The sequence below is a fragment of the Choristoneura fumiferana genome, chromosome 21 (genome assembly GCF_025370935.1).
Source record: "Choristoneura fumiferana chromosome 21, NRCan_CFum_1, whole genome shotgun sequence".
Lineage (NCBI taxonomy): Eukaryota > Metazoa > Arthropoda > Insecta > Lepidoptera > Tortricidae > Choristoneura > Choristoneura fumiferana.
The window spans coordinates 9,483,480-9,501,378 of record NC_133492.1 but is presented as its reverse complement, the minus strand read 5'-3'; the positions used below and the strand labels follow the sequence as shown (position 1 = coordinate 9,501,378).

Here is a 17,899-nt window from a genome sequence, read left to right as displayed (position 1 = left end):
ATTGCTTGGTGGCGCCACTGTCGCCAATATGATAAGCCAGCTATTTAAGCTTAAATTAAAAACGTTAGTACATAGGGAAATCGTATAAACAATCTGTAGTTTTTGCGTAGGACGGAACGTTACTGCAGTCAAAAGAGCTAAGAGCGCACTCTGACGGCACTTTTCGCAACGTTCTAGTTTTGTGACATATGCACGCACACATTCATGGCTGTGATTGTATTGCTTGTACTTCATAAATATTTTTCGCCTACGACAGCCATGCAGGAGACATCCTGTGCTAGTAATTTAACTAAATAAGTAGTTATAAAAAAAATACAAATTATGGATCAGTCTAAATCTAGTTCACCTAAACTTTTTATGTGCACCGCAATAGAAAACAAGGATGAAATTGAAGAGGTACTGTCTACGTTTTTGCAGTTTTCCAACAAAGACTTATTTAGTCGGCCATGTACAGCATTAATTTCCCATATCGACGTTGGTGGCGCTGATGTTTCCGTGGCGCCAAAACTTAACTTTCTTAAGTGAGTCACTGTTTTGCTTATTTTCACGGTTTTTTAAACTTAATGTTAATATTTACAGAGATACGAAAGAGCCTACAACTACTTCCAATCCCTTGTTGCCGACTGCAGCGAAAAGGAAACTCATGATGCACTCAACAATGCTGCGTGTAAGAATCATGAGGAGGTGTCTCTGGGGATGCTGATGTCCATCTTGACAGAGCCGCACAATGCGACCAAGTGCTACCGGGACCTCACACTGATCACGCGGGACGGACTCACGTGCGTGCTCAACAACTTGTCCAATTTGATATTGGAAAGGTATTTAAAGTTTCAAGATACAACACGTAACCAGCTATTATGGCTAGTTAAAGAAATGATAAGAAATTCTGTCACTGGAATCGACAGTGTTTGCTGGAATTTAATGCGCTATGCATCTGGTGGTGACATAACTCCTAAGAACATTTACTTAGTAGAATCTCTATTGGAAATATACATTGAGAACCGAGCATGGCTTGACAAATTTCCTGTACTTATATGTATGGTAGTATACACATACTTAAGAATAATTGAGGATCATAATATACCTCAACTGATGGCCTTGCGGCAAAAAGAAGTGAACTTTGTTATTTCCTTAATAAGAGAAAGATTTGCTGACATTCAATCTTTGGGACGAGATATGATTAGGTTGTTACAAAATGTAGCTCGCATTCCAGAATTTGGTCAGCTTTGGCAAGATATACTAACAAATCCAAAGTCATTATGTCCTACATTCACTAACGTTTTACAAATTTTACAAACCCGAACATCCAGAAGATATTTGCAATCACGGCTCACTCCTGACATGGAAAGAAAGTTAGTTTTTCTCACATCTCAAGTCAGATTTGGCCATCATAAAAGGTATCAAGAATGGTTTCAACGTCAATATCTGGCTACCCCAGAGTCACAGTCGCTAAGGAGTGATATGATCCGTTTCATTGTGGGTGTCATTCATCCAACTAATGAACTGCTTTGTTCTGACATCATTCCAAGATGGGCAGTAATAGGGTGGCTTTTAACAACTTGTACTTCTAATGTGGCTGCTTCAAATGCGAAATTGGCGCTCTTTTATGACTGGTTATTTTATGACCCTGAAAAAGACAACATAATGAACATAGAACCAGCAATCCTTGTGATGCATCACTCAATGAGATCACACCCAGCAGTTACCGCCACTTTACTAGATTTTTTATGTCGAATAATTCCCCATTTTTACCCACCATTTGCTGACAAAGTAAAACAAGGAATTTTTAGTTCCCTTCAGCAAATAATAGAAAAAAGGGTACTGCCTAATCTCCAGCCATTATTTGACTCTCCTAAACTGGACAGGGAATTGCGTACTACTGTTAGGGAGACGTTCAAAGAGTTCTGCAGTAATGGAAACGGGGAAGGCGCCTCAGGAGCACGCGACGATGGCAGCGAGGAGTTACCGCGAGAGCCTGACGAGCCGGCCTTCTCAGACGATGAAGAAGACGCACCGCCAATCATAGCTGAGGATACCGATGACGACGACTTACCACTGTCAGAAGTCCGCGCTCGCGAAAGGCCTGAATTAGCAGCTGCACTGCCGCTAAATCTACGCCCACTAGCAGAAACCCTTTTAGATGATCGCTCTGCTGCAGCGGCTACTGCCTTACTTAACGCATGTAGTACATCGATGCCGACCGCTACTGCCCTAGCAGACTTATTCACCGCCGCAGTACAAGAAGCGCCGGCTTTGCGGATTACCGCAAACCCCACACCAGCAGAATTAGACAATGCTGTAAATTCACCAATCTTCTCAATGTTTAATTTTCTTAAAACTTCTGGTGAAGGAGCTGAAGCGAAACGGAAACTAATACTCGAGACATTCAAAGAAATTCGTACTCAAAACACTTTTCATGGAGTTGGATATTGCCTTTTGTTTTATTTAAAAGTCTGCTTTGAGCGTGACCGGCGCGCTGAACACGATGCAGGCAAAAGAAGAAACGTCAAATTTAAGTCTGAGCTTTACCGAGATTATTGTAGTTATTTGGAAGTAAAAATTGGTGATAATTTAGCAGACGATTTGGAGAAATGTCAAGAATGCGACGCCAACGTATTGGTTTGGTTAATACCCGATGTATACAGAGAGTTTAAAGATCAGGCACAAAACCATATTAAATTACTGCACGTAATTGTTTCAACAGTAGATGCAGGCCAGCTGCAGCGTCTTGTATGCTTAACATTGCAAAACAATTTGATGATGTTCAAGTCAGACGATATCACGACAATGCTCTCTACCAGTCTTGGTTGGGAGACATTTGAACAGTATTGCCTGTGGCAGCTGTTGACTGCTCATGATATCTCACTTGAAGATGTCTTACCTATTATTCCCAAACTATCCTATAAGGATCATGCTGAAGCTTTAACATCAGTCCTGCTAATGTTGAAACAAGGCAAACCCAGTGCTGATGTTCTGAGACAACTATTCTGCAGGTCTGTCCAACAAGAGGACACCTTTGTGGTATCTACGTTATTATACTGGTGTCAGGATTATGAAGACAAAGTTGGAGACTTGGTGTCTGTTTTACTAAGCACGCGATACCCAGGCACTAGCCCTAATAAAAGAAAACGACCTGGAAAACACAGCATACCACCAAACGCTCCACCTTCTGCTGAATTGGTAAGCTATTTAAAAATGTGCATTTTTTACTTTTTGACAAATTTACGATTAATATATAATAATATTAATATTTGTTTCGTATAAAATTCCAGGTCCTTGGCCATTTAGAACAAATGAGAGTGAACTGCGTGGAGCAAGACGATATGTCGATCTTTAACATGGAATGTATGCAAAAATCGTTACAACTATCACAGTCGAATAGTAGCGATAGCTTAAGGGTAAGTTAAACAATATTCGAAGCTTTATTGCTACACATTACCTACATATTTAAGAAAACTCCATGCGTTTGAGATAATATTCAGAATAAACGTGTTTTATTTTTCAGAGACAATACAGTGAATTATTTTTACTAGCTTGGGAGGACGAATTGCCTATTTCGAGGCGTGCTAGAAAGTTAATTACGAATTCATTGCCGCTCGGCGCGAACTTGCACTCATCCAATGATGATAGTGAGGTAATTAATAGCAAAAAAATAATTAATAAATTTTCCTAATAGCATAATTAATAGAAAAAATATATGTGACTTACATTCATACATAATAAATTCTAAATATGCTTCCCAATATACCATTCTATCGTTAATATTTGAGGAGAAATTAAATGCATGGATAGTGATCTTATTGTTGTTTTACCTAGTTAGTTATTTATTTGTTATGTTCCAGGAGGAGGAAATCGTAAAGCCTAAACAAGCAAAACGGCGAAAGAAGGCAATATCCGACAGCGATTGACATATCTCAAGTAAAGTAAATGGTAATTTTAAACACCAAAGTGCAACTCTACAATACAATAAATATTAATGTTATGTGTAATACATAATCACGTTCGTTACCTTATGTTATCATCCAGGTACAGTTCTAAGAATGTGGTACCTTAGTTTATTGTCAAATTAGTTTTGCCTTGGTAAGTGTAATTAATTATGCAATAAATGAATCGCCTCTATTTTATACTCATGGTTACTGAAGATACAAATCTGCTCTTAAGTTGACCAGGATCACCAATGGTGTACACTGCCTATATACGATCGTAAATAGGCTACATAACATTTCATTCTACTTCCTGAATCTCACTCTGTCTGTGCACACTTATTCTCTGGGTGATTTAAGTCTAAAAGGCCCCATGAAAAAAATCGGATCGGGCAAGTTAACCCCTTCGATCTAACCGATTCGGTCGCGCATAGTCGTGACCGTAGGCTTTACTATCTAACGCAGTTGGAATCACAATCGTTTATACCACTTATTTCTGCCACACGGTATACGAATACGATGCGAGTAAAAATAGATGGTGAATGCGATTGCGAGCGAACGCGCGTTAAACAATAAGGCTAGGCCAGGGTCTAGATGGCGACTGTAGGTACCTTTGCTTTCCCCTTTTAATATCGACTCCGCCATCGCGTCAAATTCTCCGCTTATTTGACATAGTCGCATGAATTATTAGTGAATTTGCAAGACATTTTTCATGTGCTCTCCAGGAACCTATTTCCACCGAATCTCAGGTTTTAGTCCAAGACAATAACTGGCGTTTAAAGTTATAAAAGTTTAATATACCTAGTGCCATCTACAAGACGCGTGATTTTGTCAAAATTAGACATTAGTGTCATTCTAATAAGAACCATGGCACGCGTCTTCGTGAATGACTCTACCTATACTTAGCTATTTCATCTTACCTGCCTGCCTGCAACATGCTTAATGGTTTCGTACAGTACAAGCTCAGTAACTGAACTAACTGAACGCGTAGCTGAACGCTTAGATAAGTCGCACGTAGTAATTTGATACATGTCAAATGTTTTAGTTGGTAAGTACGTTCTGTTATTATTATTATTTTTTATTCGACTGGATGGCAAACGATGGATTATTTACTGCGAGAAAGTAGTACTGAAGTGTTCAGTTACTTTTGAATTTTTTGGATGTTCCGATTTAATTGTATTCTATCTTCCCTCGATGGAGAATCTATAATGCATTTGGAACTTAGGCAAATAAATATCTACATTAATTATTATTGACAAACCAATTAGTCGATCAGATAAATTCGTAGGTCAAACAAATTATAGATATGAAGCAAGGAAATTTATTCGCTGTTATTTCACACGCCCTACAGAAGTGACGATTTCTGCTTTATATTATGAATTATATTTCCGTTTATCTGATTTTTAATACATAATTTGAAAAAATTCCGCCTTATTAGTTTCATCTACGTGACTCGACTAAGGCAACTCTTGGTAGTTAAAACGATCATTAGTTTTTTTTTTTTTGTTAATTGGTTGCACTTTCTAGTTACTTTCTTAACTCTACTCTGTATAAATAAAATGTATAAATTACCGTTTTGGTTCTTTTTTAACCACGACGTTTCATTAACAATGAGGTCAACTTATGAAATGCGTGCACATTAGTTATGATATAAGTAAACCATGAGTTAAAGTAGGTATGATAAGTACTAGGACGCGAAGTGGGGCATACGTTCGCGCTTGAGCGGAGACCAATTACCGGGCTCATAAAGAACAAAACTTACTCCGTTCCGAAATTCCATTACATGTTTACATTTGAGACTTAAAATGTAACAGTTGAACTACAAAAAGTTAGCGCGTCGCGGATAGAGAAATACTCTCTGCCAACAATTCGTTTATCGCAATTTTCCGGGATGAAAACTATCCTTTCCTTCCTAGGGTAAAAGTAAATAGGGGTTTAAGTAAATCGGTTCAGCGATTTAAGCGCGAAAAGGCAACAGACAGATTTAACTCGCATACAAATTTAGTAAGAATTTTTGTTTTAAAAACGGTACGAACTACATCCTGGAGTAGCATTGCCTCGCAGATCAAAGACAAACCTAGATATCAGATAGAGCAACGTAGTAGGCACATCAGTTACATCAGCTCTAACTTATCCCGATTACAAGGAGTTAGAAGCAATGCGGTGTAGAATTGATAAAACTACTTTATAAACAGACATATTTTAAACAGGACACCTATAAGTGTCATAGCATAAATATTATGTAAGTCCGAATTACCTTGACAATAAATAACCACAAATTGTTTAGTTACTTCTTCTATAAATACGTGAGTAATCTGGGTATCCATGAATATTACCTAATATAATTATCCGATTACTTATTGGATAAATTATGCATAGGTAATATAAATAATTGTTTCGCAATTTCGAAGGTTGACGCATTAGAAATAATGAAATAAGACATTAGAACTTGTACTTTTAATTACACTCTGTGTTAGATAGAACCTGTTAGTTCACATTTTGAGTTAAACACTAAATTAAATTCAGGGTCCGGCTACACGCTCAATCCAATTTGCGCAAGCAAGCATGTGCGCTAAGACGGCAAAACGGTACCTTTGGATGCCATACAGTTTTTGCGCCAATGATTTCGATAGGCGAAATATGCTAGATAGCGTTAGTATCCCGAAGTCCGTTTGACGTTTCAGTCTTGCTTGCGATTGGCTCATTTAGTTATTTAACCAATCACGAGCGCGACGCAAATGTCAAACGCATCTCACGATACTAACGCCATCTAGCGATATTTCGCCTGTCGAAAAACCCTCATTTTTGCACAAGCCGTTTGCGCATGCAAGTCGCTACGTGTATCTGGGCCTTTATAGCATATACCTACGAAATTGCGACTGGCTTTACACGTTCATTCTTCTAGCTCATGGTAACTTGGATTACAGCTGATCTATTAATATTAAATATCCATGCTTAATTTTGATCTGATAATTCCCTGCATGTCACAGAAGACCTATGATAACATTGTTGACGATCAATATATATGACGTGCCTCTATCCCACGACGTGGAATTTTTTGTAGTTGACTTGTATTTCGCTAGGGAATGTTTTGAACAAACATTCTTGAGTGTATTGTAAATTTTAGCACACCCGAAGTAGTCATTATGTGTAAAGTTAGAATTTGTTGTACAGATTTTCTATCCCTGAATAGTGTTGGACTTTATTTTAAGTGTAAGGGTATGACCAAGAATTTTATTCAAAGGATATATTGTATTAACGCAATTTTCGAATTAAATTTTACACTAGGATCAATAAAGTATTTCCCCCTTAATTTGTTAATTTTATTTTCTTTCATAAAAATGTTCATACACAAAATGTTCATAATTCGAAATACATATTTACAATAACTACTATTCGTTTTTATTTAAATGTAACAGTATAAAACAATTATTCCATTTAAATATGGAGCGAAAGGGCAGATGATCCACTAAACTCATAATTCCATAAAACAATCAACATTTTCATAACGTAATAGGTTACGTTTCGTAAACGCGTAGGTTCGGTATGTAAGTATGTACTGCATGTTGCAGTAAAATTCCAGAACAGTATTCACTTATTGAGTACGGTCAGGCTCAGAAGTAGCTGGAGACTTAATTAGAATACTACTAAATTGTAAGGTACAATAGCCAATAAATATGTCAGTTTTAAATGTATCAAATACTAAAAAGTTAGATACAAGGGTAGAATCAAAAGTGTCCAGCTTCTTTTCATGCTGCTCGGATAAGTTAACATCTCAAATGCATGGTTTGTCATTAAGATCGGTAGTTTCAATAGTCTATCAGCGTGCTCCTTTAGCAGACTTGCAAACTGAAGGTCTAGAATTCAAGTATTCAAAACGTCGTAACAAAACGAAAAAAAATCGGACCTGTCGCCCAGATATTATATTTTATACAGGATGCTAAAAATCCTGTACAATACTTTATTTAACCCATATTAGGGCTACTGATACAAGTGGAAAAACATTGAAATTCGATAAGTAAAAAAAAATAAGTTTTGTATGGAAGTTGAGCCACAAGAAGGTCATTACATATCTCTTACATATAAATTACATATCTCCATACAATAATTAAAAAAAATCGAATTTCAATGTTTTTCCACTTTTATCGTATTAGTAATCAGTAGCCCTAATATGGTATATTTTAGTTTTCAAAATGGAACTGGTCAAATGTAAATTGCAACACTCAAAACTAACTATTCATATAAAACGAAATCACAATCCTATTATTTCTATTTAAAAAAACCCAAACCAGGAGTACTTAACTGCATTAAGTACTTAATTATAGTTAACAATAGATTTCAACTTTTCCATGCGATATATAACGGGTAAAAATTATAATTAAGTGGTCAGCTATACATACATAAGATAGTTTTAGAGTTTGGGAATGTCACTAGACCACTTAAGAGCGTTTATACCAGCTGAGCTGGCAACGTTGCATTTTTGTTAGTTTTTCTCGATTATTGCATATGATGATTATTGTTTGACATAACAGCTTAGGCATCAGCCAAATATGTGGTCTACCACCCTAAAGATGATAATCGTTTGCATGTCATAAAACAATAATGCCAAGAGACGTGTTTGTCATCTTGAAAGTTCGACTTTAGCGAAATATTCATTTGAAATTGTTTAAAAATTGGTAGACCACTTATTTGGCTGATGGTAGGTACACTCCATGAGCTTTTAAAAAAACCTTCGGATTTTAGAATCATTCTTCGGGTATTGACGATGACACGCGATCGTGATATGCGGTTCTGTTCTGTTATAAACTTGCAAAACTTTTCAAAGTTACTGTAAAAAGTTACGTAAAGAATAACCATCAGTGCGGCTCAGGCCTGAAATGTGTGTTTTCCTAAAATGTACAATTCACAAAACGTCTGCGTTTTCACAATGTTAGCATTTCGAATCTATTTTTTCAGCTTTCTCAAAATGTCTGCTATTTAAAATGTGTACAATCTCAGGAAGTCGTCTATTCATAATGTTTACATTCCTATAATATTAGCATTACCTACCATAATTTCTGCTTTCCCGTTATGTTCACTTTTTTAAATAGGCTATAGTCTTGTTAAGTTTGTTTTCCCATAATGTCTGCTTTATTTTCAATCAATGTTCTAAATGTAAAAGGTTTAATTGCTTGCATACTTACTTTTTGATAACATGAATATCTATACCTAAATAATATAAAATTACTGGCATTCAAGATAACATTAAGCGTTTCTATTGGTTGATGAAAAACATATTCCTCGCACATAATATAGTGGTGGAAACGCTGCTTTAGAACAAAATATTTTTCGTTCCCAACCGGTTTCGTACCCGAACTAAGGGATTTTCGTAGTTTAGTTTTTTACTAAAATTAATGCTAGTAAATGCGAAAGTAACTCAGTCTGTCTGTTACTCTTTCACGGCTAAACCGCTGAACCGATTTAGATGAAATTTGAAGACCTTGATTGGAGACATTTTGGGAATAAGCACTTTCTGAAAAGCGAACATTATACAAAAACTGTCATTCTTGGAGACAGGCCATTTTAAATAGCTAACATTTTGCGAAAAATACATTTTAGGAAAACGGATATAATATATAAATATATTTCAGGTCTGAGCCTACAAAATAAACCTTACTGTAATAATATTACGCTTCTTTATCTTTTTCTAATTTTAATACAATGTTTATTTATTTATTTATTCAGAAACAATACAAGGATTGTGTTTGAAACATACTTACCTACAATAGATTGAATCTAACTACATCACAAATTTTGATTCAAATGCAAAATGTGCAAATATGACTTTTTGTCATGATGCAAATAAAACAAAATCAGCATTTTCGAATTCTTTCATCGTTCATTTAAATAGAGAACACCCCGCCTTGACACACTACTTTGTACACATGTACAGTCACCAGCACCAATATCTGACACAACAAGCGTGCATAAACGATACGATACGACTATTTCTAGCGCCGGAAGGACGTGTCAGATATTTTTGCACGCTACGCTGTGGCAGATATTAATGCTGGTGACTGTACACATGTACTTTTCGAAATCCCGATCAACACTTTTCTTGAATGAAAATTTCAGCTTCTTTACAAAATATACTGAGCGGCAAAAAATCTGGCCCTCACATGTATGCAGTTATAGGTAATTTTGTATGTAGAGTGGGCCAAAGTTTGTGCAGCTGAGTATATTTGATTGGCTATTTACAGAAATACGCTGTTTAAGTTGACTCCCCATGGAAATCAATTTCTAAAAAATAGCAAACTAAATAAATAAGTAAGTGGTGGGTTTAACTGCTCTATAAAAATCAATGAAAACACAACGAGTGCACTCTTCGCGTGATTGATCTTTGAAAAGACAATTCGTCACAACCTACTTTGAAAAAATCTCGTATCTAAAATCAATATGTCAACAAAATTGAACCTTGATGTAATGTCTATAAAGTTCACTCAGAAAAATTGTCTATTTTGAGCTACGAGTTTTTTTTAAAGTAGTGACGAATTGTCGTTTTCTACTAACGAACGAATCGTTCCGATTTCCCCCGAAACCCGAAGGTTTTTCTAAGAGCTCACGGATTATACTAGAGTTGACAATATCTTTCACTCTAACTAATAATTTATTATATTTTAACGGGTTCCTTTGTAACACGTTGTATATGGTTTCACGTAACCTTAATATAAGGCTGCATTTCCACCAGAGATGTGCGAGGATGCGGATTGCCAAATAGATAAGTCAATAGAAACTCATCATTTACCTATCGTCACTCTGGGCCTGCTTTCACTGGAGCTACGGTGAGCGAGAAAAGGTGAATGAAGTGTTTCTATTGATTCATGACTAACACATTCCTCGCAACATATCCTCGCACATTTCTGGTGGAAACGCTGCCTTGCAGATCCCATCCGATAATTCAAAAGAATACACTTACACTTACGGCTATCACTTTCGAGACGACGAATCACAATGGATTGGTGAAAGCGTTAAAATGAAATTATGTCTACAAACCGATAGTCCTATAGACTAAGGGGCTGTTGCATCACCTATTGTGATGCCGTTTATGTATATTGGAACAAAACAAACAGAGACGGCATCACATTTATACGTCAAATAAATTTAATCAATGGATGGTGAAACTGGGGGTAGACATTAGACGATTAATATTATTGTCATTACAATAATACTGACCAATATCCTAAATTTAACTGGGGCGATGGCCAGTCATGGATAGGAACTAGTAATGTTATTTTTCTCAAAAATGTCCGTAAAATTTGACATTATTCTTTACATATCAGAAGGTAAAGTGCATAGTTTATGGTCAGCGAAAAATTAAAAAGTTAAAAAGATTGCAGGCGCGCTAGCTCGACAATAATGAATGAGCGCGCCTGCAATCATTCACATTTTTTTTTTAAGTTAAAAAGGCCATGGAAATGTTGGCACAAGTCGTATACAGCCAAGTCTAATGGCCGGTATCAGATATTTTGTTGGAACTTCGGACTTTTTCTATTGGGTCTGAAATAGCTTGTGGTGTTTTCGGTTGAAAAATACACCTGCAGTTTATTTTTAATGAACAATGGCCGGAAAGCATAAGATTTTTTTTGGAATAAAATTAAATTTTATAATATATTTTGAGGAAAAGTTTATTCTATTTCAGAATTATTCACCATTTTTGAGAAAAGCTTTATATTAGTCTCGGCTGGAATAGCAATTGCTGGCTTCGTATTAGTTAAACGGACTCGCAAGCTCGTCCGTTTAATACTCATACTCAGCCAGCAATTGCCTACTTCCAGGCCACGACAATAATCTACTATTTCATCACACTTGCTCGTAAACAGTGTCGTAACATGCAGGCTACCTTAGTTGCAACCCCCCAAATAAAACCCTCGACCTTAATGTGCTTGTCATGAAACCCGTGGTCGGTAAATGAGTCATTGCGCGTACACATTGTCTTGTCATGAAGCCCAAGGTCGGTAAATGAGTCAGTGCCCGTACTGGTGGCGCTGCGCGCGCTGCTGCAGGACTACATGGACCACCACATGCACACGCACGTTGCGGCGCATGCCGAGGGAGGTTGAGGGCGGCCCTGCCAAGAGCACAGCCTAAGGTATCGCCAATATTTGGAAATATTATATATTTTTTCTTTTACAAATATAAAATTTTACTTGCAAATGTGATGAAAAACATTGTATGTCGCACGGGCGGTACTAGAATTACGAACATCGACTCATTAAAGCCCTCAGTCTTCGACTTCGGGCTTCTAATAGACTCTCGTTCGTAATTCCTTATTTACCGCCCTTAAGACACAATGTACTATTTCCTTAACTCAAATTTTAAGAATATAGATACAGTTCTAATGATCATAACTAGTAAAGTTCATGAATAGAATAAGGCATTTAATGCCTGCTGTCCATTACTGGGTACTACTGTTTTTAACATGTCCATGATTGGTGCCCTCACCCTAAGTGTTAAAATAGGACCAAGAAAGGAGATCTTCAATGCAATAAAGTGTATTTTTACAGCCCTGTTATGATCTCATTGAAAACCCTTGCGTGGTTCCTAATATTATGGTACATACCTTTCTAAAATGGTATTTAGAAAACATGTAAGGAGAATTAAAAACAAAACTTAAGACTAAAGTTTGCCCTGCTTGTATCTGTGTCGTGCCTGTGCTTTACTATATTTCTTTTTTTCTGTAGCAGCCTCTTTTTCCTTTTCCTTTTCTTCATTAGCTGAAAAAACAAAGTTTTTAGTTATTATCAAGCTATACAAATTAAATAGACGTCCTGCAGGGATAAAGCATTTTTTAACATGCTTTTCCTTTTAACAATTCGCGACAGACAAGTCGTGTGAAACGTGTTTATTTATACGAAAAATAATTTCGAATCACCAGACGGGATTCGAGCTTGCACATCCTGTGGCTTTACGCGCCATAGGTATCATACCAACTAGATCCGTCCAATCAGCCGAAAATCGTAATTGCTTGCCTACGCCAATAGTAGCATGTGATGCTATCACTACAACACACATTTATATTATAGGTACCAAAGTTTAAATAACATGAAATAAAAAAAAACCGACACAAAACAACGCCAACAAAAATAGAAAAACGCCCGAAAAAAAACGCCGCCAAAAAAGACAACTAAAAAGTAAAAAATAATTATGCACTACCTAGCTGTTGCCCGCGACTTCATCTGCGGAGAATTCGTTTATCCCTATCCCGCGGGGACTATGCTGATTTCCCGCAAAATTAGCCTAAGTTAATTTAGTATAAGTACGTAGTAATATTCTTTTTATCTAAGCGCCGTCGGTGTCGGGGGACCGCTAAGGTAAACAGAAATCTAAAGTACATATGTAGGTAGTAAGTATTTTTTAAAGTATTAAGGAGCGTTATTTAGTTTTATTATTTCATGTTTTATTAAACTTTGATACCTATATTATTTTTTTAAGTGTACTAGTGTGCTGGATATCCTGGCTGCAGCATTAGCTCGTCATGTTGCCACCACTGCATTGTATGTACAATCAATTACTGATCAAAAGGAATCCAAACACGACATATGTGCTATTATTTTTTATAGAGTGTACTAGTGTGCTGGATATCCTGCCTGGCTGCAGCATCAGCTCATCCTGTTGCCACCATTGCATTGTATGTAGAATCAAATACTGATCAAAACGAATCCAAACACGATATATCTGCTATGGTTTTATCAAGAGTGTACCTACTAGTGTTCTGGATATCCTGGCTGCAGCATCAGGCCGAGAATTCCATAATCTTGCATAGTTATATAGCATACATGGGTGTTTCAAATTTTAGGTCCCAAATATGTTTGAAAGTAAAGTTCATTTATTTGTGACATTTTACAAAACAAAAAAAAAAAAACAAAAAAGGAAATCAAGACAAATTTTGTCACGAACTGCTAAGATTCCTACCGCTGATTATGCTAAGATTCCTACCGCAGCGAACAAAAGAGCTGATGATCTTGAAACGGCTGAACCGATTTTGATAAAACATGTCTAAGAACCATCGCTAGAAAACCTGCTTTCAAATAAAAAAACCGCATTCAAATCGGTCCACCTGTTTAAGAGCTACGGTGCCACAGACAGACACACATAGCGGTCAAACTTATAACACCCCTCTTTTTGCGTCGGGGGTTAAAATAGAGACACACAGAGATCGACGCGTGAGTTTTCACACAGAGAGCGGGTCGGATCGGCGACCGCCACATTTTCGGTATCAGCAGTTCGATATAAACTGCCAAATTCACTTATGTACCTCGAACGCGATATCCTTTGACAAGAGGCGGAAAGTGCCAAGGCAGCGCGATACAAACACCGCCCGTTGCCGCTCGGCCCGCGCTGTTTGTGACGACGGGGTCCGTGTGATGTCGTCCATATACTGCCATGTAAATACGCCCGTAGCGGGCCCGCTACCGACCGCACCCGTCGTTTGTGTGTGTTGGGCTTTAAGGGGCAGGGCTGGGCGGCTGCTCAAGGCACTTGGCACTACAAGGCGCCGCGCGCGCCATCTCAACTTAATCACTTAACTAAATTTGAATACCTAATTTTTATCGATCTAAAATGCTAGTCTTAAACCGCCGTTATGGTTTACGCGAGCGAAGCCGCGGGTAAAGGCTAGTTCAGTTTACATAATATTATTATATAGCAAAGGTTATATGTATATATAACTAATATAGTGTAAAAATGGATTAGAACACACTAATATTAAGAAATTGGCCTATACTTACCCAAATCATCAGGAGGTTGCAATGATTTCCCTGCATCATTACCCATCATCGTTGCAGCTTTGCCAGCCATCCATCCGATACCAGATAATGCAATTGAAAAGGCTACCATACTAAATGGATTCTGAGGACAAATATATCAAGATACATTGTAATTAGAATTTCTTTAGATATATTTTTTTTGTACTTAATAGAAAAGATATTAAAATGAACAATCTTTTTTTTATAAGGGGCTGTTTCACCATCCATTGATTGGTCTTAACTGACGGTTAAATGTGATGCCGTCTCCGTCTATTCGAACAAAACAAATAGATATGGCATCACATTTAACACCGTCAGTTAAGACTAATATGGATGGTGAAACAGCCCCTAAGTATGCAGACACGCTCCACCTAATGGAAAATGGAAACTGAGGCCCATGGAATGGACATAAGGTAACCAAACAGAAGATAAGACCTATGCACTGTTTAGCCTTTAGGCTGGCATACTAATAATTTCACCAGCTATCTTAGGCCCTGTCCGCACTGCGAATTTTTCCGCGCGATATTTATTCGCACGAATTATATTCCGCGCTTTACATAAACTTTCTTTGCGAATTTTTTGCCGCCAGTACAGATACTCGTAAAGATTCAATGTGTTACAGAATTGCGAGAAAAAACCGCGCGAAATAAAATTCGCAGTGTGTACCTACTACAAACATCATCATACAAGTTAGCAAAAAATGTTCGGTTCTGGCACTTTGACGGCCGCTGCCGCGGCACGTTCGCTTCGCTCGCTCGGCTCGCGCACTGAGGGCCGCAGTTCTACCTAACACTACTCCTCGCTTCGCTCGTCGTCGTGCCTAACCAGACCTGCCTTAGTAGAATAGATAAAAGCATCGAATTAAGGAACTAATCTATTTATTAGGTGACAGATCTATTATTTTGGTGATCGAATTTTGATGATCAAACTATAATTTAGGATACAGGTTTACATTAATCTGATGACTCATACTTAAGAGACAGATTTGATTAATTTGATGACCAATATATTTCTTAGGGATAGATATAATAATTAGGGTATTGCAGTTTACTGACAAATCTAAATTTAAGTGACAGAAAATATAGTTCCCAAAAAAAAAAAACAGCTCCCTGCTCAACTCACAAGCTGCATCATAAACAAAAGAACAATAACCAGTCAATAGGCTACTTTATTATTGGCAATTTTTTTAATTTAAATTTTATAAATGATACTTACTGATAATGTTGGAGTCTTGGTCAAGCTATAGTCTAGTATAACAACAAGAATACCGAAGATAAGGCCCACACATGAGCAAACCCATATGATATTTTGACTGTCTGAAAAAAAATATTGAAAAGTAATTGTAGATGTACTAAGATGTCACAAGTCTTTAAAGTATGTTTAGAAATATCTTAATGCCTATTTAATAGTAGTTTTACTGATTGCATTATGACCACAATTAAAGGAATAAATAACATGAGTTAACTAACACAAATTGACCTAATCCCAAACTAACTGAAGCCTTTATTTATAAATATACATATTATTATTATAACATTCAAGAATCAAGCACAAACACTCATATTTCCATACAAATATCTCTCCAAACCGGGGTTTGAACTTGGGATCATGGTCAGGTTCAACCGCTTGGCTAGCTGGATGACAATGAAAGGTAATGTACTTTTCTGTTTCAGCCCACTTTTTTATCTGAGTGTTGGCAGTACAGCAGGTCTTAAGCTTAGATCATTGGCTTCAATCCTGAGGGTAATTACCCAAAAGGGTAAAACTGTGTTTTGTTAAGGGTAATGAACAAGATGCCATCAGATATCTGGGTACAAATGTGATGGAAGCATAGCAATGCACTTGTATTAAGGAAAAAATGCACAGCTACCAAAATTTTTCAGGGGTAAATTAAAAACTGCTGCCGAAAAGAAACTACTGCCTTAGCTGATCTAAAACCTGCCACGCTACTAATGCACTCATGTGAAAGCATCCTTAGTTGCTCATTAAAGGCTTACCAGTCAACATACCAATTTTATAAAAAAGGGATGGGTAAAATCACCACAAGTTAATGCAGTTTGTGCTCACCATGGTCATGTGTAAATAATTACATGTCTAAGGGGCTGTTTCACCATCCATTGGTTAGCATTAACCGACAGTTAAATGTGATGCCGTCTCCGTCTACTCGAACAAAACAAATAGAGACGGCATCACACCTAACCATCAGTTAACACTAATCAATGGATGGTGAAACAGCCCCTAATTGTCTAACTACCTTTGTTTTACTAAGAAAGCAGCTACTAACCTTTAAGTTTCTTTTTTTGAGTAACGCTTATATTTTTAATAGACTCCATTAACTTTGTGTTTTGGGGATCCAATTGCAGAGCTCTTGTGTATGATATGATTGCCTCGTCATACAATCCACCAGCGGCCTCAACCTCAGCTCTACGAAAGTAACCCTGAAAAAAATTGTTGCGTTAGTATGTTTACTACATATAAATTTAAATTTGAAAATGTGGTACACTGTAGGTAACGCCCACATATGAACTCAATGTACATGGTAACTTGTTGTAATGTAGCAAGTTTGTCTTAAAAAGATATACTAATTAACCACTATAATTTTGGATTGCATACTATGAGTAGGTTAAAGATGATACATTATTTTTATTTTTAATCAGTTCTTATTATATAACAATTGTCAAACTTTATGACAGTTTTTTTTTAAATTAGAAATAGAGAGTTTAACTTACTTTGGCCCATTGTGGTTGTAACCTAACAGTCTCATTTGCATCTTGAAGTGACAAGTAATGCTGGTCAAGTTTCAGAAATGCAAAAGACCTGTTGCTGTACAGGACATAGTTGTTTGGATCCATTTTGATTGCCTGGGTGTAATGCAATACAGCTTCAATAAATTTCCCATCTTTAACGCATTCATTCCCCTTGTTTTTAAGGTCTTCAATACTGGTGCCTTGGGCACCTTTTTTGGTTTCTTCCATTATTCAAAAAACAAGGTATGAAGGTGCTTAAACAATCAGCATACCACTTTGATAAACAAATAAGTCTTTAAGAATTTAGGACATTAATTGCACCCTCATAAATCAAAACACAAAAAACTTATCACTTAATTAAATATTGGAATGATAAGACACAAGGCCGACAAGGCGAGAAGTTGAGTTGAGATATTTTTACTTGCTATTTACGATACATCTTTTG

At 36.9% G+C, this 17,899-nt stretch overlaps 2 protein-coding genes across 2 annotated transcripts; one reads left to right on the top strand and one right to left on the bottom strand.

Annotated features, from left to right (window-relative positions):
- Nucleotides 1-178: 178 nt before the first annotated feature.
- IntS3 (integrator complex subunit 3) lies at nt 179-7,312 on the top strand. Its single transcript, XM_074104099.1, has 5 exons — nt 179-396; nt 580-3,180; nt 3,273-3,398; nt 3,506-3,634; nt 3,843-7,312. The coding sequence occupies exons 1-5, from the start codon at nt 322-324 to the stop codon at nt 3,906-3,908; spliced, it is 2,997 nt and encodes a 998-aa protein (XP_073960200.1). The 5' UTR covers nt 179-321; the 3' UTR covers nt 3,909-7,312.
- Nucleotides 7,313-11,571: 4,259 nt separating this feature from the next.
- LOC141439735 (dnaJ homolog subfamily C member 7 homolog) lies at nt 11,572-17,886 on the bottom strand. The gene is made up of 5 exons (XM_074104103.1): nt 17,437-17,886; nt 16,992-17,145; nt 15,923-16,023; nt 14,690-14,810; nt 11,572-12,676 (listed from the first exon to the last, which is right to left on the bottom strand). The coding sequence occupies exons 1-5, from the start codon at nt 17,680-17,682 to the stop codon at nt 12,579-12,581; spliced, it is 720 nt and encodes a 239-aa protein (XP_073960204.1). The 5' UTR covers nt 17,683-17,886; the 3' UTR covers nt 11,572-12,578.
- Nucleotides 17,887-17,899: the final 13 nt, after the last annotated feature.

Excerpts from the sequence above, each read along its gene's own strand:
- LOC141439735 (XM_074104103.1), bottom strand. The coding sequence starts at position 17,682 with ATGGAAGAAACCAAAAAAGGTGCCCAAGGCACCAGTATTGAAGACCTT. Across the intron at positions 16,024-16,991 it reads TCAAAAAAAGAAACTTAAAG|ACAGTCAAAATATCATATGG; the intron begins GTTAGTAGCTGC and ends ATTTTTTTTCAG. Across the intron at positions 12,677-14,689 it reads GCAACCTCCTGATGATTTGG|CTAATGAAGAAAAGGAAAAG; the intron begins GTAAGTATAGGC and ends TTGTTTTTTCAG.
- IntS3 (XM_074104099.1), top strand. The coding sequence starts at position 322 with ATGGATCAGTCTAAATCTAGTTCACCTAAACTTTTTATGTGCACCGCA. Across the intron at positions 397-579 it reads ACAAGGATGAAATTGAAGAG|AGATACGAAAGAGCCTACAA; the intron begins GTACTGTCTACG and ends TAATATTTACAG. Across the intron at positions 3,181-3,272 it reads CTCCACCTTCTGCTGAATTG|GTCCTTGGCCATTTAGAACA; the intron begins GTAAGCTATTTA and ends ATAAAATTCCAG.